Below are 16,168 nucleotides of genomic sequence, written 5' to 3' on the forward strand. Positions count from 1 at the left end.
TCTTCCGCTTAACTAAATGACTTGATTTTGGGATAACTCACTGATCTAACCTTTTAATGCTGCTACTAGAAGCCTTGATTGTGGAGCCTAGGGTGAGAAAGCGGAATTTAGGGTCAGTCAACCTTCAGTGAAGTCGTATTCTAGTTAGGTAATGCCGACTACTCTCATGGACCACTTCCCATAGTACCACATATTGACATTTACCGGAAATGATTATCATTTGTCATAGGGTTAACTGAAGCAAATCTCTCATGATTAATCTATAGCGGCGAAACCCAGAAAATAGAATCAAGACAGTCAATGTACAGCAGGAAATAAAACTGAGATTAGCGGCACAAGTCAAAAGAACAGGTAATACAGATTCAGATTGAACTCAATTATTACTTCACCAAAACATTTGAGCAAGCTGTCTAGCATACGGTACAAAATCTCTAATCCAGATCGTTAACACTGTTAAAATCCACGGCAAAGATTACTGAATAAAAGATGTGAAGAAACGACCGCTATTTTATTGTTCACCTGAGCAAAATGAGAGTTCTATGCCATCATTTTACAGTGTCAAAGATTAATGATAAGTCATTTACTGTTATGAACAAGAAATTACATAGCCTGTGGCATAAGAAAAATAGTGTCCAAATCCTAGCAGGCAGAAGCCCGATTTCCCGATGCCAGATACGCCCTTTTCAGTGGTAACACTTATTGTAGCTTGAAAATCAGAAAATAAAAAAAGACACCTTGGACAAGAAACCTGATCACATCTTTGCACTGTTAAGAGCCATATATCATTCACTTCTCCAATCATCAATCTACTACCCATGGGATCAGATCCCTGAATGAAAAACATTAAGACTCTTGAGAAGTCTCAAACCTATTAGGAGTATCAATACCCAACATACATAAGAGGCCTGATATCAGGATTAACAGCAGAACAATTCCCTGAAATCAACAAGCCACAAAGTGCAACCGTTATGTTTCAAAGAGAAAAAAAATCACAAATTATTATGACTATAAAACTAAAACATCATTCAAAAGTCATGTCAAGGTAAGCTAAAAAGAACAGAATTGCACAAATCGTTCTCAGCTACCATATCAGGCCACGACAATAGTTTGTCTCAGGATTCGATCCTAGATCCTAGACATTGTTAAATTGTCAAATACTCCTTAAATATACTGTTTATTAAAATGTCACCAGGGAGAAGGATCAGACTCAATATCCATATTTTGGGGGTGAGGGAGAGGGTTCAAGTGTGAGATCTTGAATTTCAAACCTCACAAGGGAAAAAGGGTGTTAAGCACTAAAAAAAAGAAGAATAAATTAAAAAAGTGAAAATAAAATTGACTGATTCATACAGTGAAAATCTAGGTCGTAAAATACACATAAAAAGTGTTGAGTAGCACTCAGTCCTTTGATCAAATTTATTTGTTTATTCAATTTAAACACTTCACAATAACTAAATGGTTTATTCACTTTTGATAGGAGGCGTAGTTTAATGGCTTTGATCAGTTAAGACTTCTTAAGGGTCATTGATTTAAATTATTTTCTATTAATTAAGTTGATTAAATCATGAAAGTACAAAGTTTTCTTAGATCTAAACATAGGAACTTAATTAAAAATAAATGCAAGAGTTTGTTGACTTCGACAAATACTATTAGAACCAGACCAGTCATCAACCCAAAAAGGGGGGAATGATCCAGGTCGAGCGCAAAAACCAGCAATTGAACCAGCATAACATTAGCAACAAATCATAATAAAAAATTCAAAAAATAAAAGAAACTGGATGCTAGAGAAACTTCATTGATCTCGTTGAGAAGGAAGGTTCCATCCCTTGCATTCTGCGAATGGGGGAAGGGCAAGACTAGTTCAATGAAGCAAACTGGTCTGCACAGGTTGGCTGTCTAACAATGCAAAACAGCCAAGTCGACCTCTTTTTACCTTTCCTTGAATATTTTAATCTCAAACGTATAGAAGAGACCCGATCCAACTGAATCAGGTTCAGTCCACCAGCCTGGTCTAGGTCTAGTAACACAGTGATCATTTGAACAGTTTCAGTGATGTTTTGTAATATCAATTTTTCTTTTTTTTTTTTGTAACATCGCATATTATATCATAAAAGACGGTTAGTGAAGATATGCTAACTGTTAGAAGCGTATAAGCTTTTTAATTTATAAAGCACAATAACTTCATGATAGCTTTACATAATCTTAACTAAATTAAATTAAGTGAATTCCCTCTAATGTGAATCAATAATCAGGTGACACGGACATAATACTGTGATATTTTGCTTATCTAATCTTACTTATTTTTTATTTTTTTTGAAAAAATTATCTAATCTTACCTATTGTGGCTAAACATGTGTAGAACTAGAAGTAAGACCTCTTTGCCATCAGAAAAGTCCCTGTGCATGCAAACTAATCAAGTTTAACAACTAAAATCCGATTTGGAAACTTTTATATTATTGATTTGGCCCCTTTTTCAATTATTTTTTATGTTCATGAACTCTAATTCCAGTCTGATCCTATGACCTTGGTAAAAAATAGGTATCATTATCGCTGCTTTACCAGTGTATAACTCATCTTACTTCTGGCATCAAGACTGAGACTGGGCACTACCTTTTTCAGCTTAATGCAAATCCAATGACAAAACCTACAGCACTCTCAAACAGGAGGCAGAGTAACTTACAACTATGACCCCTTCCAGGAGTGTTGATGTGAACTGACAAACACTGTCGCAGCTAGTTGAACTGACAGATTCATTTCCCGAGGAGCCTTCACCAAGAAATCTCTCCAATGACTGGTGAGAAGGGTAATGAATTGACCTGTATGGATTGGAAGTATACAGAACTGTATATCTCGCATCACTTTTCCCCAGAAAGCTGACGAGTTCAGATAATATTTCACCTGAAAAAGAAAAATCAAATAAATAATCTGTCTCACTGTGGAAACTGAAAAACAAAAGGCCATACAAGCTGATATACCTTCTGTGACAGTCTCACCAAGCTCATTGGATAACTGTGAATCACTGCTGCACATAATGACCAAATCTGTCTGGCCCTTTGACTCTGTTTGTAACTTGGAATGTATATATTCCTGCTTGTATCCAATTAATGATGAGAACTCTATGCAATTAATGAACAGATCATTTAAGAACTTCCTAGAACTAGAGAATGAAAGATAATTCAATAACAGTAAAGTTGTTGAGTTTTACAGAGGCCGCAGGTAGGCCAGCAAGTTTCCTAAGACCTTCGCCCTTTAATGAACATGAATCAGTAAAAACAACATTATTCACTCGAGAATGATCCCCACAAGTCTCCATAATCTCTGAAATCAAAGAATTTTCAACTGCTCCCTTTTCATTTGATACTGAAACATATGGAAAAGCCATTGAAAAATTGGAACTTGTGAAGGAGGCCTGGAGGAAAAGAAGGAAGCCCGGTCATTACACATTTTAAAAGTCTACTGCCAAAAGACTTGCCTATTAACTGTAACCAGGCAAATTATAATTATAACAAAGAATTACCTTGAGCAGATCTACAAGGCCTTGCTCCACACGAGTGCTTCTGGAAATGTCTGAAGATTGCAACTGAATATGAAAAGGAATATACTGTAAGTCAAGTAGTTCACCAGACGATTTAAACATTTGGTAACAAACTCAGCTTCCTCAAATGAGATTAATCTAACTAATTTTCATCGTAAGTCATCCGTGGGACACAAGCCTCATAGGCAACCAAGTCATTCAAAGAAATAATATAACTCATGAAAACTGCAATTCAAGAGAATCTATGGTGCCATAAAGCACTACCACCAGAGACTCGCTATTCTCTATTTCTTTTCATTGAGAAGACAAAATTAGCTTATTAAAGCCAAAGAAACGACTCCTTTTTTCATAAATGATGAAACACTAAAAATGTATTACAAGTCTTGTAAGCTACAGGAATGAGATAACACTACATAAAGTCAAATTTTGCCAGTTCAGAGATGTCTGCTGGTAATTCCTAAAAGAATAAAGTCCCAAGAGACAGAGTAAAATGTCAAGAATTGGAGATGCCTACTGCTCTTATCAGAAAGAATTGGAGATCCGTTGCTTTCATGTCTAGGCAAAGGCCTCAGAAATTGGCTGGAAGGCCACCCCCGCCCTCCTTCCCCCCACTCCCCCAGAGGGATATTCAAACCTATATTTTGACAGGAGCTGGTTTTTGTAATTTTGGTCCTTCTGGCTAAGGTAGATAATTACAGATATAAATGGCAGCACTCTCCTCGGATTCTATGGTCCTCTCGGAATATATAATTTTACAAAGGCAGAAGTGCATGTTCTCCTAAATGGGCTAAAGATCTAGAGAAAAGAATTTCAAGCCTCCAGTATTAATTGAAGGGAACTCCAAAACTGTTATTTCATGGGCACAAAGAGAAAGTAAATTTTCTTAGAGGTTTGATTAAGAATTCGCCCAGATTAAGGATCTAGCAGCTTCTAGACAGATTGATTTGTTCGATGTTTCCCGTCAGGCAAATTCTTAAGCTGACCGATATGCAAGATTGCGAAATTTTCAGCCTGATTTAGCAAGTGATTTCTCTCCCTTACGTAATGTCTCTTAGTCGTATGGTTGGCCGGCCTCTCGCCAACTTGCTGTTTTCATTTCTTTCTTAATAAAATTGCCGTAGAGAAATTTTAATTTTAAAAAAAAAAAGTAAAAATGCTTCGTGGAAGTTCATGGTTGTGTTAAAACTTGCTAACATTCATAATTTGATTTGCTGTCAAAACCAATTTAAACGAAATCTGAAAGGATGAAACATCAGTAAAAGGTTATCTAATGAAATTCCATACCTTTTTTCCAACAAAAACAACTGCAACATCAACAGACTTCTGAAGGTTGTCTCCAGAGCACTAAGGTCACAATCAAAGAGTAATAACTTAATTTGAGCCGATAAACTTATAAATAGAAAGAAAACTCCTAGAATTAGAACTAGCAGGGAACCTTCAAGGAGAGTACAATACCACAAAGTTGGACCATCCCCCTTCAGAGAGTACAGTCTTGGCTAAGTCCTTTGTGGAGAGTGTACGGTAGTTCACAATTTCATTTACCCTGCCAGACCCCCTGCATCAGCAAAAAACAAAAAGATATGAGATCTTAACCTGGACTTTTATGCAATGCCAATAATAAACAAAAAAAGGAACTCGGTCACATCAACAAAATAGAACATGAACAAACTGAAAAAGGAGACGTATGGACATAATCAGAAAGAAAGAAAACAAAATCAAGTTGACTGAACAACCTCAAACTGAGAACAGAAGCAAAAGAACACAATTTGGAAGAAAAAGTGAAACATCTACTTAACGCCCAAATAAAAATACAATCAGTAATGGCTACCAAGAAGAAAGTAGTAGCGGCGATTAGTCAGGAGAATAAAGCTTTACCGTTTCATAACAGTGCATCACAAAAGAAGGAAAGAAACAACATCCAGTGAAGATAACGTAACATCATCTGCCAAGCTCCTAATTAGCAAGAGCACCTCTAACTCGGCACCCCTCACTGCACTAGATCACCAACTGGAAACAAGAGCTTCCAGAAGGAAAGCCAGAATGCAACAATGAAGGCCCAATTTATGAAAGATAGTGCCCCATATGATGAAGCTAAAAGGGCAGTAGAGAAAGAAGTGGCCAATTGGCTCACCACCAGAGTTCCAAAGCTTGCATACATTGTTTTCAAACAAATTAAATTTTTGAGGGTGGGGATCTTCCCCTTGAAAACACACCACAAGAAACGGATGACCTTTAAGGGAGGCAGGGATGTTCCATGCGAGAACACAAGTGGGAGGGCTTGTTGATGCTGAAAGATAAGTAGGGGAGTAGCAGGAGGAGAACATAGTGCTAACACAAAGAGTTTTCTTCCAGATTAGCTGGTCTTCGCCTTTCTCAATGTAGTAGTAGTGGTTGAGAGTATTAAGTAGTTTAGTGGTGCCTACTAACTCAACGTCTCAAAAATCAGAACAGAGGTTCAGATTCCAGCAGGTTGAGGCCATGGAAGGAGCGAAAATTCATTGGCCAATATACAAGAATTGTGGACAAGGTGAAACAGGATTTGAAAATATTCTGCCAAGGGACAGTTTCCAATGCAAGTGTCAAGCAAGAATCTATGAGCAGCCACTCATAGCATGAATACTAGGTCAGTAAACAGACCGGACTTGGTCCAGACATCGTGATTCCAGATCCAGCCCATTTGCAGATATCCAGATATCTGAAATCCGATTGACAAATTATCCAAAGTTATATATCCAAATTATAATATCCAGATTTGAATCCAGTAACATAAATTATTGAAAGAGGAGAAAAACCTGAAAAAGTATCATCCTCCGGTATGTCGGCTAGAATATTAACAAGAGAAGAATAAAACAAAGCCTTAATCAAAGAAGTTAAAACAAAGCCTACCTTCCATCTCTATCACAGTAGTATGTCATCCACAAGCCAAGCTCAAGCAAAAGGAGCACAAATTATGAGCCCTGCTCCTTCCTCTCAAAACCAATGTGTACATCAAGATGAAGATCTGTCCTAACAATGTTGTCAAGTCAAAAACGCACTCAAGTTCCCAGAATCTTCCTCATCAACTTCGAAGTCTTTGGTGAACCCTTGAAGAAAAGCCTGTAGTTGGTGCCACAGGTCTCCTCGATATTCACGGCTTCTTGACATTTCCTTTCACCTAGAGGATCTCAGAAGCCCTCATAATCCCCCAAGCTTGCCACTACCTTGACTATAGAGCATATGTAATATGGGCCGATTGGGCATGAAGCCTCTTCTAGAACTCCCTTATGGGCAACTTAAAATTTCTAAGTGACACTGTTTACAAAGCCGCTTACCCCATTCTCTGATACAAAAAAAGAAGAGAGAGAAAGAGGATCAGAGACAGAGAGAGAAACAAAGAGTGGCTGAGAGACAAAAAGAAGTGAGAGATAAGGACTTAGATGGAGAAGTGCTGAGAGAGAGAGGGGAGGGGGCAAGTACCTTGAGAGAAAAATGGGGACGGGAAGGACGTTGCAAGGAAGGGAATCGCAAATAAGAGAATTTTGGGAAGAGGGAAAAGTTTAGAGAAGAGAGATTTTCATGAGGAGAAATTATTTTTGGGAAGAGAAATTTTTAGGAAGAGGTAAAAGATGGTTTGGAGAAGCAGGATATTTCAGATCAGATATTCATCGAATCCAAATCTCGCAATTCTGGTTCCATTCTAGAACCATATCAGATCTATTTTCAAATGTCCATTTGTGTTCCAGAAGAACTCTATTTCAGATAATATCCAAGATTTCCAACTCAAATCTGAATCAGATAATATCTAGATCTGTTGACAGCGCTAATGGATAAATGCGTTTAATTGAAGTCAGGGCTTGAGATCGCAATCACTTTCCAAATGTTGGTTGTGAATCAAGATATGTTGTGAGAGGGAAGCCCATCCTCTATGTGGTAATGATAATTTATAGACATGATGTTCCTCCATATTGCTGATTTTTTAGTGTCATACTGACAAACCCACTTAGTTAGAAGGGTTTAAATCATGAGCTTAATTCATTTCATTCCGAGGCCCCCAAGATTCTTAAAGAGGCAAATCTCCTCATATAGGACCAGATGGAGCCGGAATCGATCAGTGGCTCTCCTCCAAAAAAAATGAGAGCTTCATTCCCTCCTTAAATGTAGCAAAACGAGACCTTTCCTTCAGCCAATACTTAAGATAAATGACAATGAAATTACATTATCGTCAAATTTAACTCAAGTACAAATGGATGACTAGTCCACAGCTAAAGGGTCATAATGTTGGAAGATGTAACACAGCAACTTTGTAGGTGAATGTCTAAGAATGTAAAGATGGAGAAGCCTGTGCTTAGACACATGTAGAAAAAAGTAAAGGGGTAACTACAAATTCAGTCACTAGCTGCCACAAGCAAAAGATCCAAACACATTTTCTAATCCTGTAAACAATATCAAAGCCTCTTCCTTCTAGATACAATCAAAGATAAGAAGTCTCATAACATAAAGTTTAATTTTTTTTAAATGAACATAAAGTTTAATTAACACATGAAAAAGACAGATTGCAGTGGGAACTTCCAGAAAGGGAACCAGTAATGAAGAGCACGTGAACTTCTTCTACCCCATATGAATTGAACAGACACTTGTAGAAAAACGCAATCATTTGCCCAAAATAAGGTTGCATTCTGTAAATGTGGAGCTTAGCCATTGAGAAAAGCTTGTGTAGGATGCTAGAAATCAGGTTTGTGCTACTAACAAAAGAGAAAAAGATTGAAAACTTAAAAAAAAAAAAAAAAAACTATGCATCCCTAATGTACAATCACTTGACCAAGGAGCAAGAAGGAAGAAACAAAAACAAGAAACATCTAATTGGTGGCCCCTAACAACACTAGAGAAAAATCACTAACTGGAAGTATAAATGGACAGGCCCAGCCTACCCATAGTGACCAGAATTGCTCCTTCCTCCTGTGAAAAGAAAAAATAAAACCGAAGATGTAATGCAAATAAGACCTACCCATGATCATGTGTCGACCACAGAAATGCTGGAGCTGTGATTGGCAAAGGAGATGCATCTGGAACATGCAGAGCAGCAAGCAAGCACACCAAGATTACAGCTGTGAACTTTTCCATCTCCTCTGTACAACAATTTGATGGAAATCCAATATTAAATCGAAGATCCCTGATAAAAAAAATACGAAGAGTGGCACCGAGAATAATATATTTTCGATTAAGTAGACACCCAGAAACAGGTTGAAGAATACCATCAACATCTAGTGGATGAGCAGCAGTAAAGATATAACAAATACAGGAGATGCGGTAAATGTCCTAAAATGAAAATCTATTGAATGTCTCAGACGAGATCAGTGAAGTGATACAAAACAAGATGAGAAACAGCCGTAATACCAAAACATAACACAACCTTCATCAGAAAGTAAATGCACAAAGCCAACCTACTCTAACTAGGCATACTGAAATCAACTTCAGTGAAGTCAAAAGCAGGAAAACCCCGCAAAGGAAACTAATAAATGTTCTCCCAACTCCTCGGTGAAATCATTCAAAAGTAGGCATTTTCAGACAAACAGATCAGGAGCGGAAGCATGGAGAAAAAAACTTGTCGAATTCGTCCAACATCAGTTTCAACATAAGAAACAAGAAGGCAAGAGACTCCACCAACCCTCAGAGGAAGATTCCAGTGAACCACAGCACGAGAGGATGTATCTGGAAACAAAATAAAACCAACTCCCAAAGCACTCTCCAAACAGATTTGAACTTACACAACGCCTTCGATTTGAAACCAAGGGCTCTCTTTGGACCGATTCGTAAAACAGTAAATAAATTGCTTACAAAAACCAGAAAAAGGAAGAAAAAAAGATAAGACAGGAATTGAGAGGGGGAAGCGAGAAATGAGATGCACCTGGAGAAGAGGGAGGTGGTGGGACTTGGCTCCAGGTGGGAACTACAATCGTGTAAGAAAAGGAGATGGCTTGGCCGAGATGATTCAAAGGGCGGGGGATTGGTACTTTGTCCGGTCGGAAATATAGCTAGCTAATTCTTTTAACTCTAATTGCCTCAAGGGTTGCCAACAAAATGGATTTTTCAAGTTCTAAGTTCGTATCTCACATGAAAGATCATGTCAGTCGTGTACATAAACTTCATCTTTGCACTTGGTACCAGTGTTGAGGCCTTTATATACAGGAAAACAGTTTCTAATATTATAATGCCCACCCATTAGAAAAACATAAAAAACAAGAGAATCCCTAAACCTTTACAGTACACTTATAATTATAACATAATCCTTGAACTCCAAATTAGGTAAAACAATCATTATTACTATATGAATAAGTTATTTAATGTATAATTAAAATATATTAATATATTTATTAATTGAATTAGATATTTTATTGTACATTAATATTGTAATTACGTGAGTCAATGAAATACGTACATGATTAATTACAAGTAATATATAAATAACGTTATAAATAACAAAAACGAAAATAATATGTTTAGCTATTAATTTATTAATAACATATGATATACTATAACCTAAAAATGAATGATTTAAGAGGAAAAACTGATCTAATCATAACTTTAATACACTATATATTTGTACGTAATATTACCACTATTAAATCACTAATATAATTAATTAAATAAATAATAAATATAATGAGTAAATAAAGAATTATTTTATTAAAAATGTAATATGGCGTAGTATTAATTAATAATATATTTCCACAAAATTGAAATTAATCAATTGATCAAATGCATATTATAACTATATTTTATTTACCAGACTTAAATATCTAGTTTAATATAGTAATAAAATTTAAAAAAATAATACATAAATAAATATACAACTTTATTACTAATGTAATAAAGTTTTATTGTAATAACCGGTTCGTGATTAGTATTAAAATCATCAAATTATAAGTTTAGTACATAAGAATAACACATGTTCAAAAACAATAAAAGATACAATCATCAGTTATCATTCCACATGCAAGTCGCTATGTCATCTTAAAATTGTGCGGCTCTTGTGGATTCTAATGTACGCTGCCTCCGAAAGTTTGTTACTTGGGTATCCTCTTCCACAAGCCCATTGCTATCATCGCTGTCTGTATCGTCCGTTGCACGTAATTGGACCCCATCACCTCCTCTACCGAACTCGTCATCTGAATCATCATCTTCCAAATCAAATATTTCATTGTAATCCTCTCTACGTATATAATTGTGCAATATGCAACAAGTAATGACAATTTTTGTTCCCCATATATACCTGCTCGACTAAAAGATCGAGCATTTTGTTGTCTTCTTCAAAGCTCCAAAAGTCATATGATCGACCACTTGCTTGTTTTCTTGCTACCAATTTCAATCTAAATTCGAGATTGTCCTCATGGAAAAAACTTTATCAGACAACCATTACCCGTCACGAAAACAAAAACCACAAATAAGAAAATACCATGTGGTGAATATTTATAACACTCGAATCTCCTCACCACATGGCAAAAACATTCCATAGCACTTCAAAATTTTTAAACAACATTCTAAAACATTCCAAAATTAATCAACTATTTCCATTGGAGATGCACTAAATAATGTAAACACACACACACATCAAGTCCAAATTCACCGAACACCCTTGGTAGAGCCCCATATGACTTCACAGTCACTACGAATTGTACCTTGTCAGTGATGGGGGTCGGGTTTCGTTGGCTAATGGACGCCCGTATAGGCGACTCAACCTTGTTTGAATTGGACTAAACACTGTAAACCGTAATTGAGAACCTTAAAAAAACCCTAAACCCTAACCCTAGATCCCATACCCCTAAAACCCTAAACCCTAACCCTAGACCCCATACTCCCAAAACATCCTAAACCCTATACCCTAAACCCTAATTACAAAAGTTAAACAAAAAACCCTAGATCTTAAAAACCCTAAAAGCCCCAAACCCTATCACCCAATAAACCTTAACTAAAAAAAAATAAAAATAAAAAACCTAAACCCTAACAATACCATAAATCATTAACCCTAAACACTTAACCCCTAAATACAGAGTACCAAACCCTAAAAACATTAAACCATAACCCTAATAAAAAATGTAGACCCTAAACCGTAACACTAAATCCCACAATTATGCACAAATAACCCCAAATTAGGCACTGAAACTAAAATTAAATCACATACAACACTCATTTAATCAGAAAAAAATTAGTGTTTAGTCATACCTTATGAAATTTGGGGAAAACCAAAGCCGATGGCTGAAATCAAAGCCGAATGGGGAAATCGATGCCGAATCGAAGTAGAAATTAAGAAATCGAAGCCCAAATGTCAAAATCGAAGAAAATTGAAACCGAAATAGGGGAAATTGCAGGAAATCAGAAAGTATTTTGGGGAAAAGATAATAGCAAAAAGGAGAAGGGAGTGAGAAGCCGAAAGGGAGAAAAGAGGGAGAAGAGACAGAAAGAAGAGAGGGAGGTGGAGATGGATAAGAGAGAGGGAGAAGCAAGTGGGAGGTTCAGAGGGAGAGCGAGTCGGAGATGGAGAAAAGGACGCCGAAAGGACATTTGCAGCGAGAGATGGAGGCCGTATAGAGGGAGACCGGAGAGGAACAGTGGAGACGAGAGAGAGAGCAGAGAGTTCGGGGTTTAGGGAGACGACAGAGGGGCTACGGGGACAAGAGAGGGATGCTGGAACGAAAAGGTAGAAATGAGCGAGAGGGTGTGCGGCAGAGAGAGCCCCACACTCATTTCATGTACAATTCTCAAAATCGGGCAGAAAACACTTTCCGCCGTTTACTCTTGGGACATGATCTCTTGAGTCATGGATGATTATGTACATGACATAAAGTGAATAACGCGCCTGAAATTCATGTCCTGAGTCATGTTGACTAACGCCCCCTTCTAGCATACTAAACGTGTATAATAAAGGAAAAGTAAATTAAGTCAAGTCCAACAAACAAGGTCAAATTTTGTGGTCAAATAAAAAATCATTTAAGTTCTTATTCATTTTTTACCATAAATAAGGAATCCATTTATTTTGTCATATTTATAATAATATTATTATTTATTTTTATTATTTAAAATTAATAAAATTAGAAATACTTAAATCAACACCCGTAGACTTTACTCCCGAGTTAGCGTTATAAGCGTTTGTCTATCCCAGAAATTTATCAGTATGGATTCATCGATGCATTAAAAAGCGTGTATACTGTTTTCTTTTGTAAATGCCTGATTTTGAGAATTGTTTCTAAAACTCAGTCAAGCGTTCACTTCTTAAATTGGATCGACGAGAAACCGAATCGAGTCGCATTCCCTTATTTAAAACTAAGAATCATATTATTGATCCACATGCAAAAATTGTCCTTTGCACACGGGGGTTTTCCAAAAATTGCTGAGCAGCTATCGCAGAACCGCTTTTGTTGTATAAAACCCGAGTCTAAGACCTTTACGTGGAGCTTTTTTTCCATCATAGGTGGTGTTTGAATGACCCGATCAGGCCAGGTCGCTCGGTTCAGGAACCACCTAGTCGAACTGATCAGTATTTTACTGTAATTGCACATTCCAGGCTAAATGAATGGTAGGCATTGTCGGCGTCCCATCATTTTCAGTCTCCAAGGCTTCTCATTCTCGACTTTATCCCCACTGGACGTAGAGAATACAAGCAGAACTAATTACTCGACACAAGCTAACAAGAAACAAATCGCGTAACTGAAAGAACCAAAAACCATGCTTGCAATAAATAAAAAAAATTGATCACTGCATTCAAATCCCCTTATGATCTTGCACCAAAACGTGAAATGTAATGATGATGACCATCTCGCACTTCCCACCCTCTCATAGTTAACCTTATCGCTTCCCACCACCACCGCCCGTCTTCGGGACTTTGGCAGCCTTATTCATGCCACCCTTGGTTTGGACCTTCTGCACCTTCGCCACCACCTCAGCTTTCTTGGCTTTCTTCTCATCCTTCGTCTTCTTTATTCTCTCCTTGATCTCACTGAAAATTAAGAAAATAAGCCACTTACCCACACCGCAGCTCACTTTAGTTGCCTAGGAAGCAGACAACTGGAAAACCATAGTAACTAGAGAAACACCTTTTGCATGGACTCACATAAAAGCACCATATACCATCATGACCTCATACAGAATATAAACAATTACGAGGGGCTCAACAGCCATAGTGTAAGACAAAATAATTGGACACATTACCTCCCAAAAACTCTTTTAATCATCCAAACAACAAATTTGATGACCTAATCACCTGAGCTTGTTGTTCAGATAGGAGAGAACAAACCAGTAACAAGTCAATATAACAATGACAATATTGATCACCTAATCAGTAGTTAAGAGTATGTTCACAGATAGAGGAGGAGCAAGCAACAATATGTCAATCTCAGAAACGAGGAATTTTCCTGAAACTTGCGCAAAGGTATCACAAAAAGCACATTGGACTTGTTGCCTTTCAAAAACAAGCATATTCAAAGTAGAAAGTTGTCAATAAGACTGCTAAGTAAGCACTGCAGCCACTGGTTAAGCCCCTTTTAGGGTACACTAGCTTTTTAACAAAATCAATGTATCTTTCAACTCTTTTTTTTTTTGGGGGGGGGACATCTTTCTATTTAATTTTCTCTGGTTTTCTGCAAATTTTCCAACTCATGATTGACAATAAAACAACTCATTTTACAGTCATTAGTGACTGGCTGGCTTAGAATAGGGAGAGAGGTTGCAATTGCCAGCTGCATCATAGGCCAATTAAAGAGGACATATAACAAAGTGCTACTCTAACCATGTCCTGCAGAAAGAGACCATACCGCAGAGCTGCCTCTCTAGCAGCATCTCGAACTTCAGGCTTTTCAGTTCTCCTCTTCTGAATCACTTCCAATGTAGCTCCAACAATAGACCTAGAATATGGTTTCTTGTTTGTACGCCGCCTCTTCTTGACGGTCTCAGCATGAATATCCTACAGTGATAAAATAAGCACGCGAAAGAACTCAGAAACTACAAGACCGTACTGAAAGTACTTCCTTTATAATGAAAACTATACAGGAACCCAGAAAACATTCACGAGATACCAATGAATAATACAAACATGAATTTATATAATGCAATTAAAATTAATAAAGGCTTATCAAATAAAGAAGGAAACAAATATTATATTCATTAGGATCAGATTTCCAAAGATAAACTCTGAATTAGTTTTAAAGATTAAAACACATCATTAGTTACAAGATATTAGTTTACAGAAATGAGCAAAACAAAGTTGAAATAATAAAAGTACTCCTCCACTGCAGCAGACAGACTGACTCTTAAAGTGAGGAATCCTTTCTTAAATATTGAAGCATACACACTTTCAAAAAACCAATTTCAACATAGTTGACATTTTATAATCCTAAAAGTTCAACTATTGCACAGGTCAATACCTTCTTGTGCTGCTTTCTATACATGGCTGTCCAAGTGAGCTTGGAAGGCTTTAGACGGTTGTGAAAGTACCTCTTGCATTTTGAGTTTGCAAAGAGGAAAACCTGTAAGAGGCAAGACCTTTTAGTATTAACAGGTTTTAAGCAAACAATAAACTATTGGAATCAAGATTCAGATTTCATTGAGGATACTTGCCTGTGAATCTGAACGGACAAATCTAATACCCTTTCCTGGGTATATCTTTGCCCCACTAAAACGGCAAAGTTCTGTCCTGAAAAATCAACAATTTAATCCAAAATCAGTGGTTGTTCAAACAAACAACAAATAATTTCCCACTTAGTTCTTTGATGTAAAACCACGAGGAAAATATTGCAAAATCATAAAATATAAATAAAAAGAAACCACATACTTTAAAACCATAACTAAGACGCTGCTCCGAGCAAACCTTCAAATGGAATGATCTGAAGACAGCAACAAAAAAACCATCAGGGTGCAGTTTTTGTATCATTTAAAAATATGTTCAGTGAGTTAATATCATGACTTTAGTAAACTATACTCGAGGAGAAACACAAAAATAGCACGTGCTCTCTTATATAAGCTATTCGTTAATAACATCGACGTCAGCTAACCACCATAAAGCGGAAACGATATTGGGGCATTACAGGCAGCCAAAACACGGTAGTCTTAACTGCAAAGCGGATCCCCATTTACTTTGGCACGTTCAGATAAAGCAACCGTGAATCCAGAATAACACGGGGCCTTAGTACTTGTGCAAAATATATGAAACCAGAGCAAAATGGAAATCATGTTTCTGCCATTTAAGCATATCCACAACATCAAGCGGTGAAAAATGCAACAATGACTAAAAGTCCAAACCTCTGCGGAGGTCTAAATCTAACTAAGAAACCTACATTTTCAATGTACAAGACAAAGAATCAATATTGCGCCTCCAGTTACAAATAAAGAGCGAACCGAGTTTCAGAATAAAACATAACAAAGTATAATCATGAATGTAGCAGAAAACAGCATTGCAATTGACGGGAGCAAGAAGAAACAGCAGTATACGCATGGAAGCAATAAGCGCGCGCACCTTCGAAACTAGCAGCAGACCGACAATAGAAACATTCACAAGATCGCTGCGTAGGAAGTCCTAAATAATGAACGAACGGGTGAAACCCTAGCTCCGTCACGTGCCTCTGGCGTCCTCTGTGACTCGCGAGTAACTCGCGCGCAAGTGCCACA

General features: G+C 37.1%; 2 protein-coding genes across 2 annotated transcripts; both read right to left on the bottom strand.

Moving 5' to 3' along the window:
* Positions 1 to 489: 489 nt before the first annotated feature.
* LOC137959704 (uncharacterized) lies at positions 490 to 9,273 on the bottom strand. The gene is made up of 9 exons (XM_068807034.1): positions 9,180 to 9,273; positions 8,520 to 8,640; positions 4,991 to 5,090; positions 4,820 to 4,879; positions 3,518 to 3,580; positions 3,206 to 3,409; positions 2,976 to 3,087; positions 2,681 to 2,898; positions 490 to 936 (listed from the first exon to the last, which is right to left on the bottom strand). Exons 2-9 carry the CDS (start codon positions 8,633 to 8,635, stop codon positions 844 to 846), a joined length of 966 nt encoding a protein of 321 aa, XP_068663135.1. The 5' UTR covers positions 8,636 to 8,640; positions 9,180 to 9,273; the 3' UTR covers positions 490 to 843.
* Positions 9,274 to 13,081: 3,808 nt separating this feature from the next.
* Positions 13,082 to 16,054, bottom strand: LOC137958476 (large ribosomal subunit protein eL24-like). The gene is made up of 6 exons (XM_068805517.1): positions 16,017 to 16,054; positions 15,336 to 15,387; positions 15,122 to 15,197; positions 14,929 to 15,030; positions 14,320 to 14,468; positions 13,082 to 13,505 (listed from the first exon to the last, which is right to left on the bottom strand). Exons 2-6 carry the CDS (start codon positions 15,344 to 15,346, stop codon positions 13,355 to 13,357), a joined length of 489 nt encoding a protein of 162 aa, XP_068661618.1. The 5' UTR covers positions 15,347 to 15,387; positions 16,017 to 16,054; the 3' UTR covers positions 13,082 to 13,354.
* Between the last annotated feature and the right edge of the window lie 114 nt (positions 16,055 to 16,168).

This window comes from Aristolochia californica, unplaced genomic scaffold (assembly GCF_029961685.1).
Source record: "Aristolochia californica isolate CCGP_79_NKW_82.1479 unplaced genomic scaffold, dmAriCali1.0.hap1 SCAF_3, whole genome shotgun sequence".
NCBI classification, from domain to species: domain Eukaryota; kingdom Viridiplantae; phylum Streptophyta; class Magnoliopsida; order Piperales; family Aristolochiaceae; genus Aristolochia; species Aristolochia californica.

What these genes read in the sequence shown, in the direction of transcription:
- LOC137959704 (XM_068807034.1), bottom strand. Translation starts at nt 8,635, where the DNA reads ATGGAAAAGTTCACAGCTGTAATCTTGGTGTGCTTGCTTGCTGCTCTG. An exon ending in TGGTCGACACATGATCATGG is followed by an intron (nt 5,091 to 8,519) that starts GTAGGTCTTATT and finishes TTGCTGATGCAG; the next exon opens with GGGGTCTGGCAGGGTAAATG. An exon ending in GGGGATGGTCCAACTTTGTG is followed by an intron (nt 4,880 to 4,990) that starts GTATTGTACTCT and finishes TTGTGACCTTAG; the next exon opens with TGCTCTGGAGACAACCTTCA.
- LOC137958476 (XM_068805517.1), bottom strand. An exon ending in TTGTCCGTTCAGATTCACAG is followed by an intron (nt 15,031 to 15,121) that starts GCAAGTATCCTC and finishes TGCCTCTTACAG; the next exon opens with GTTTTCCTCTTTGCAAACTC. An exon ending in GCTAGAGAGGCAGCTCTGCG is followed by an intron (nt 13,506 to 14,319) that starts GTATGGTCTCTT and finishes CTTAATTTTCAG; the next exon opens with TGAGATCAAGGAGAGAATAA.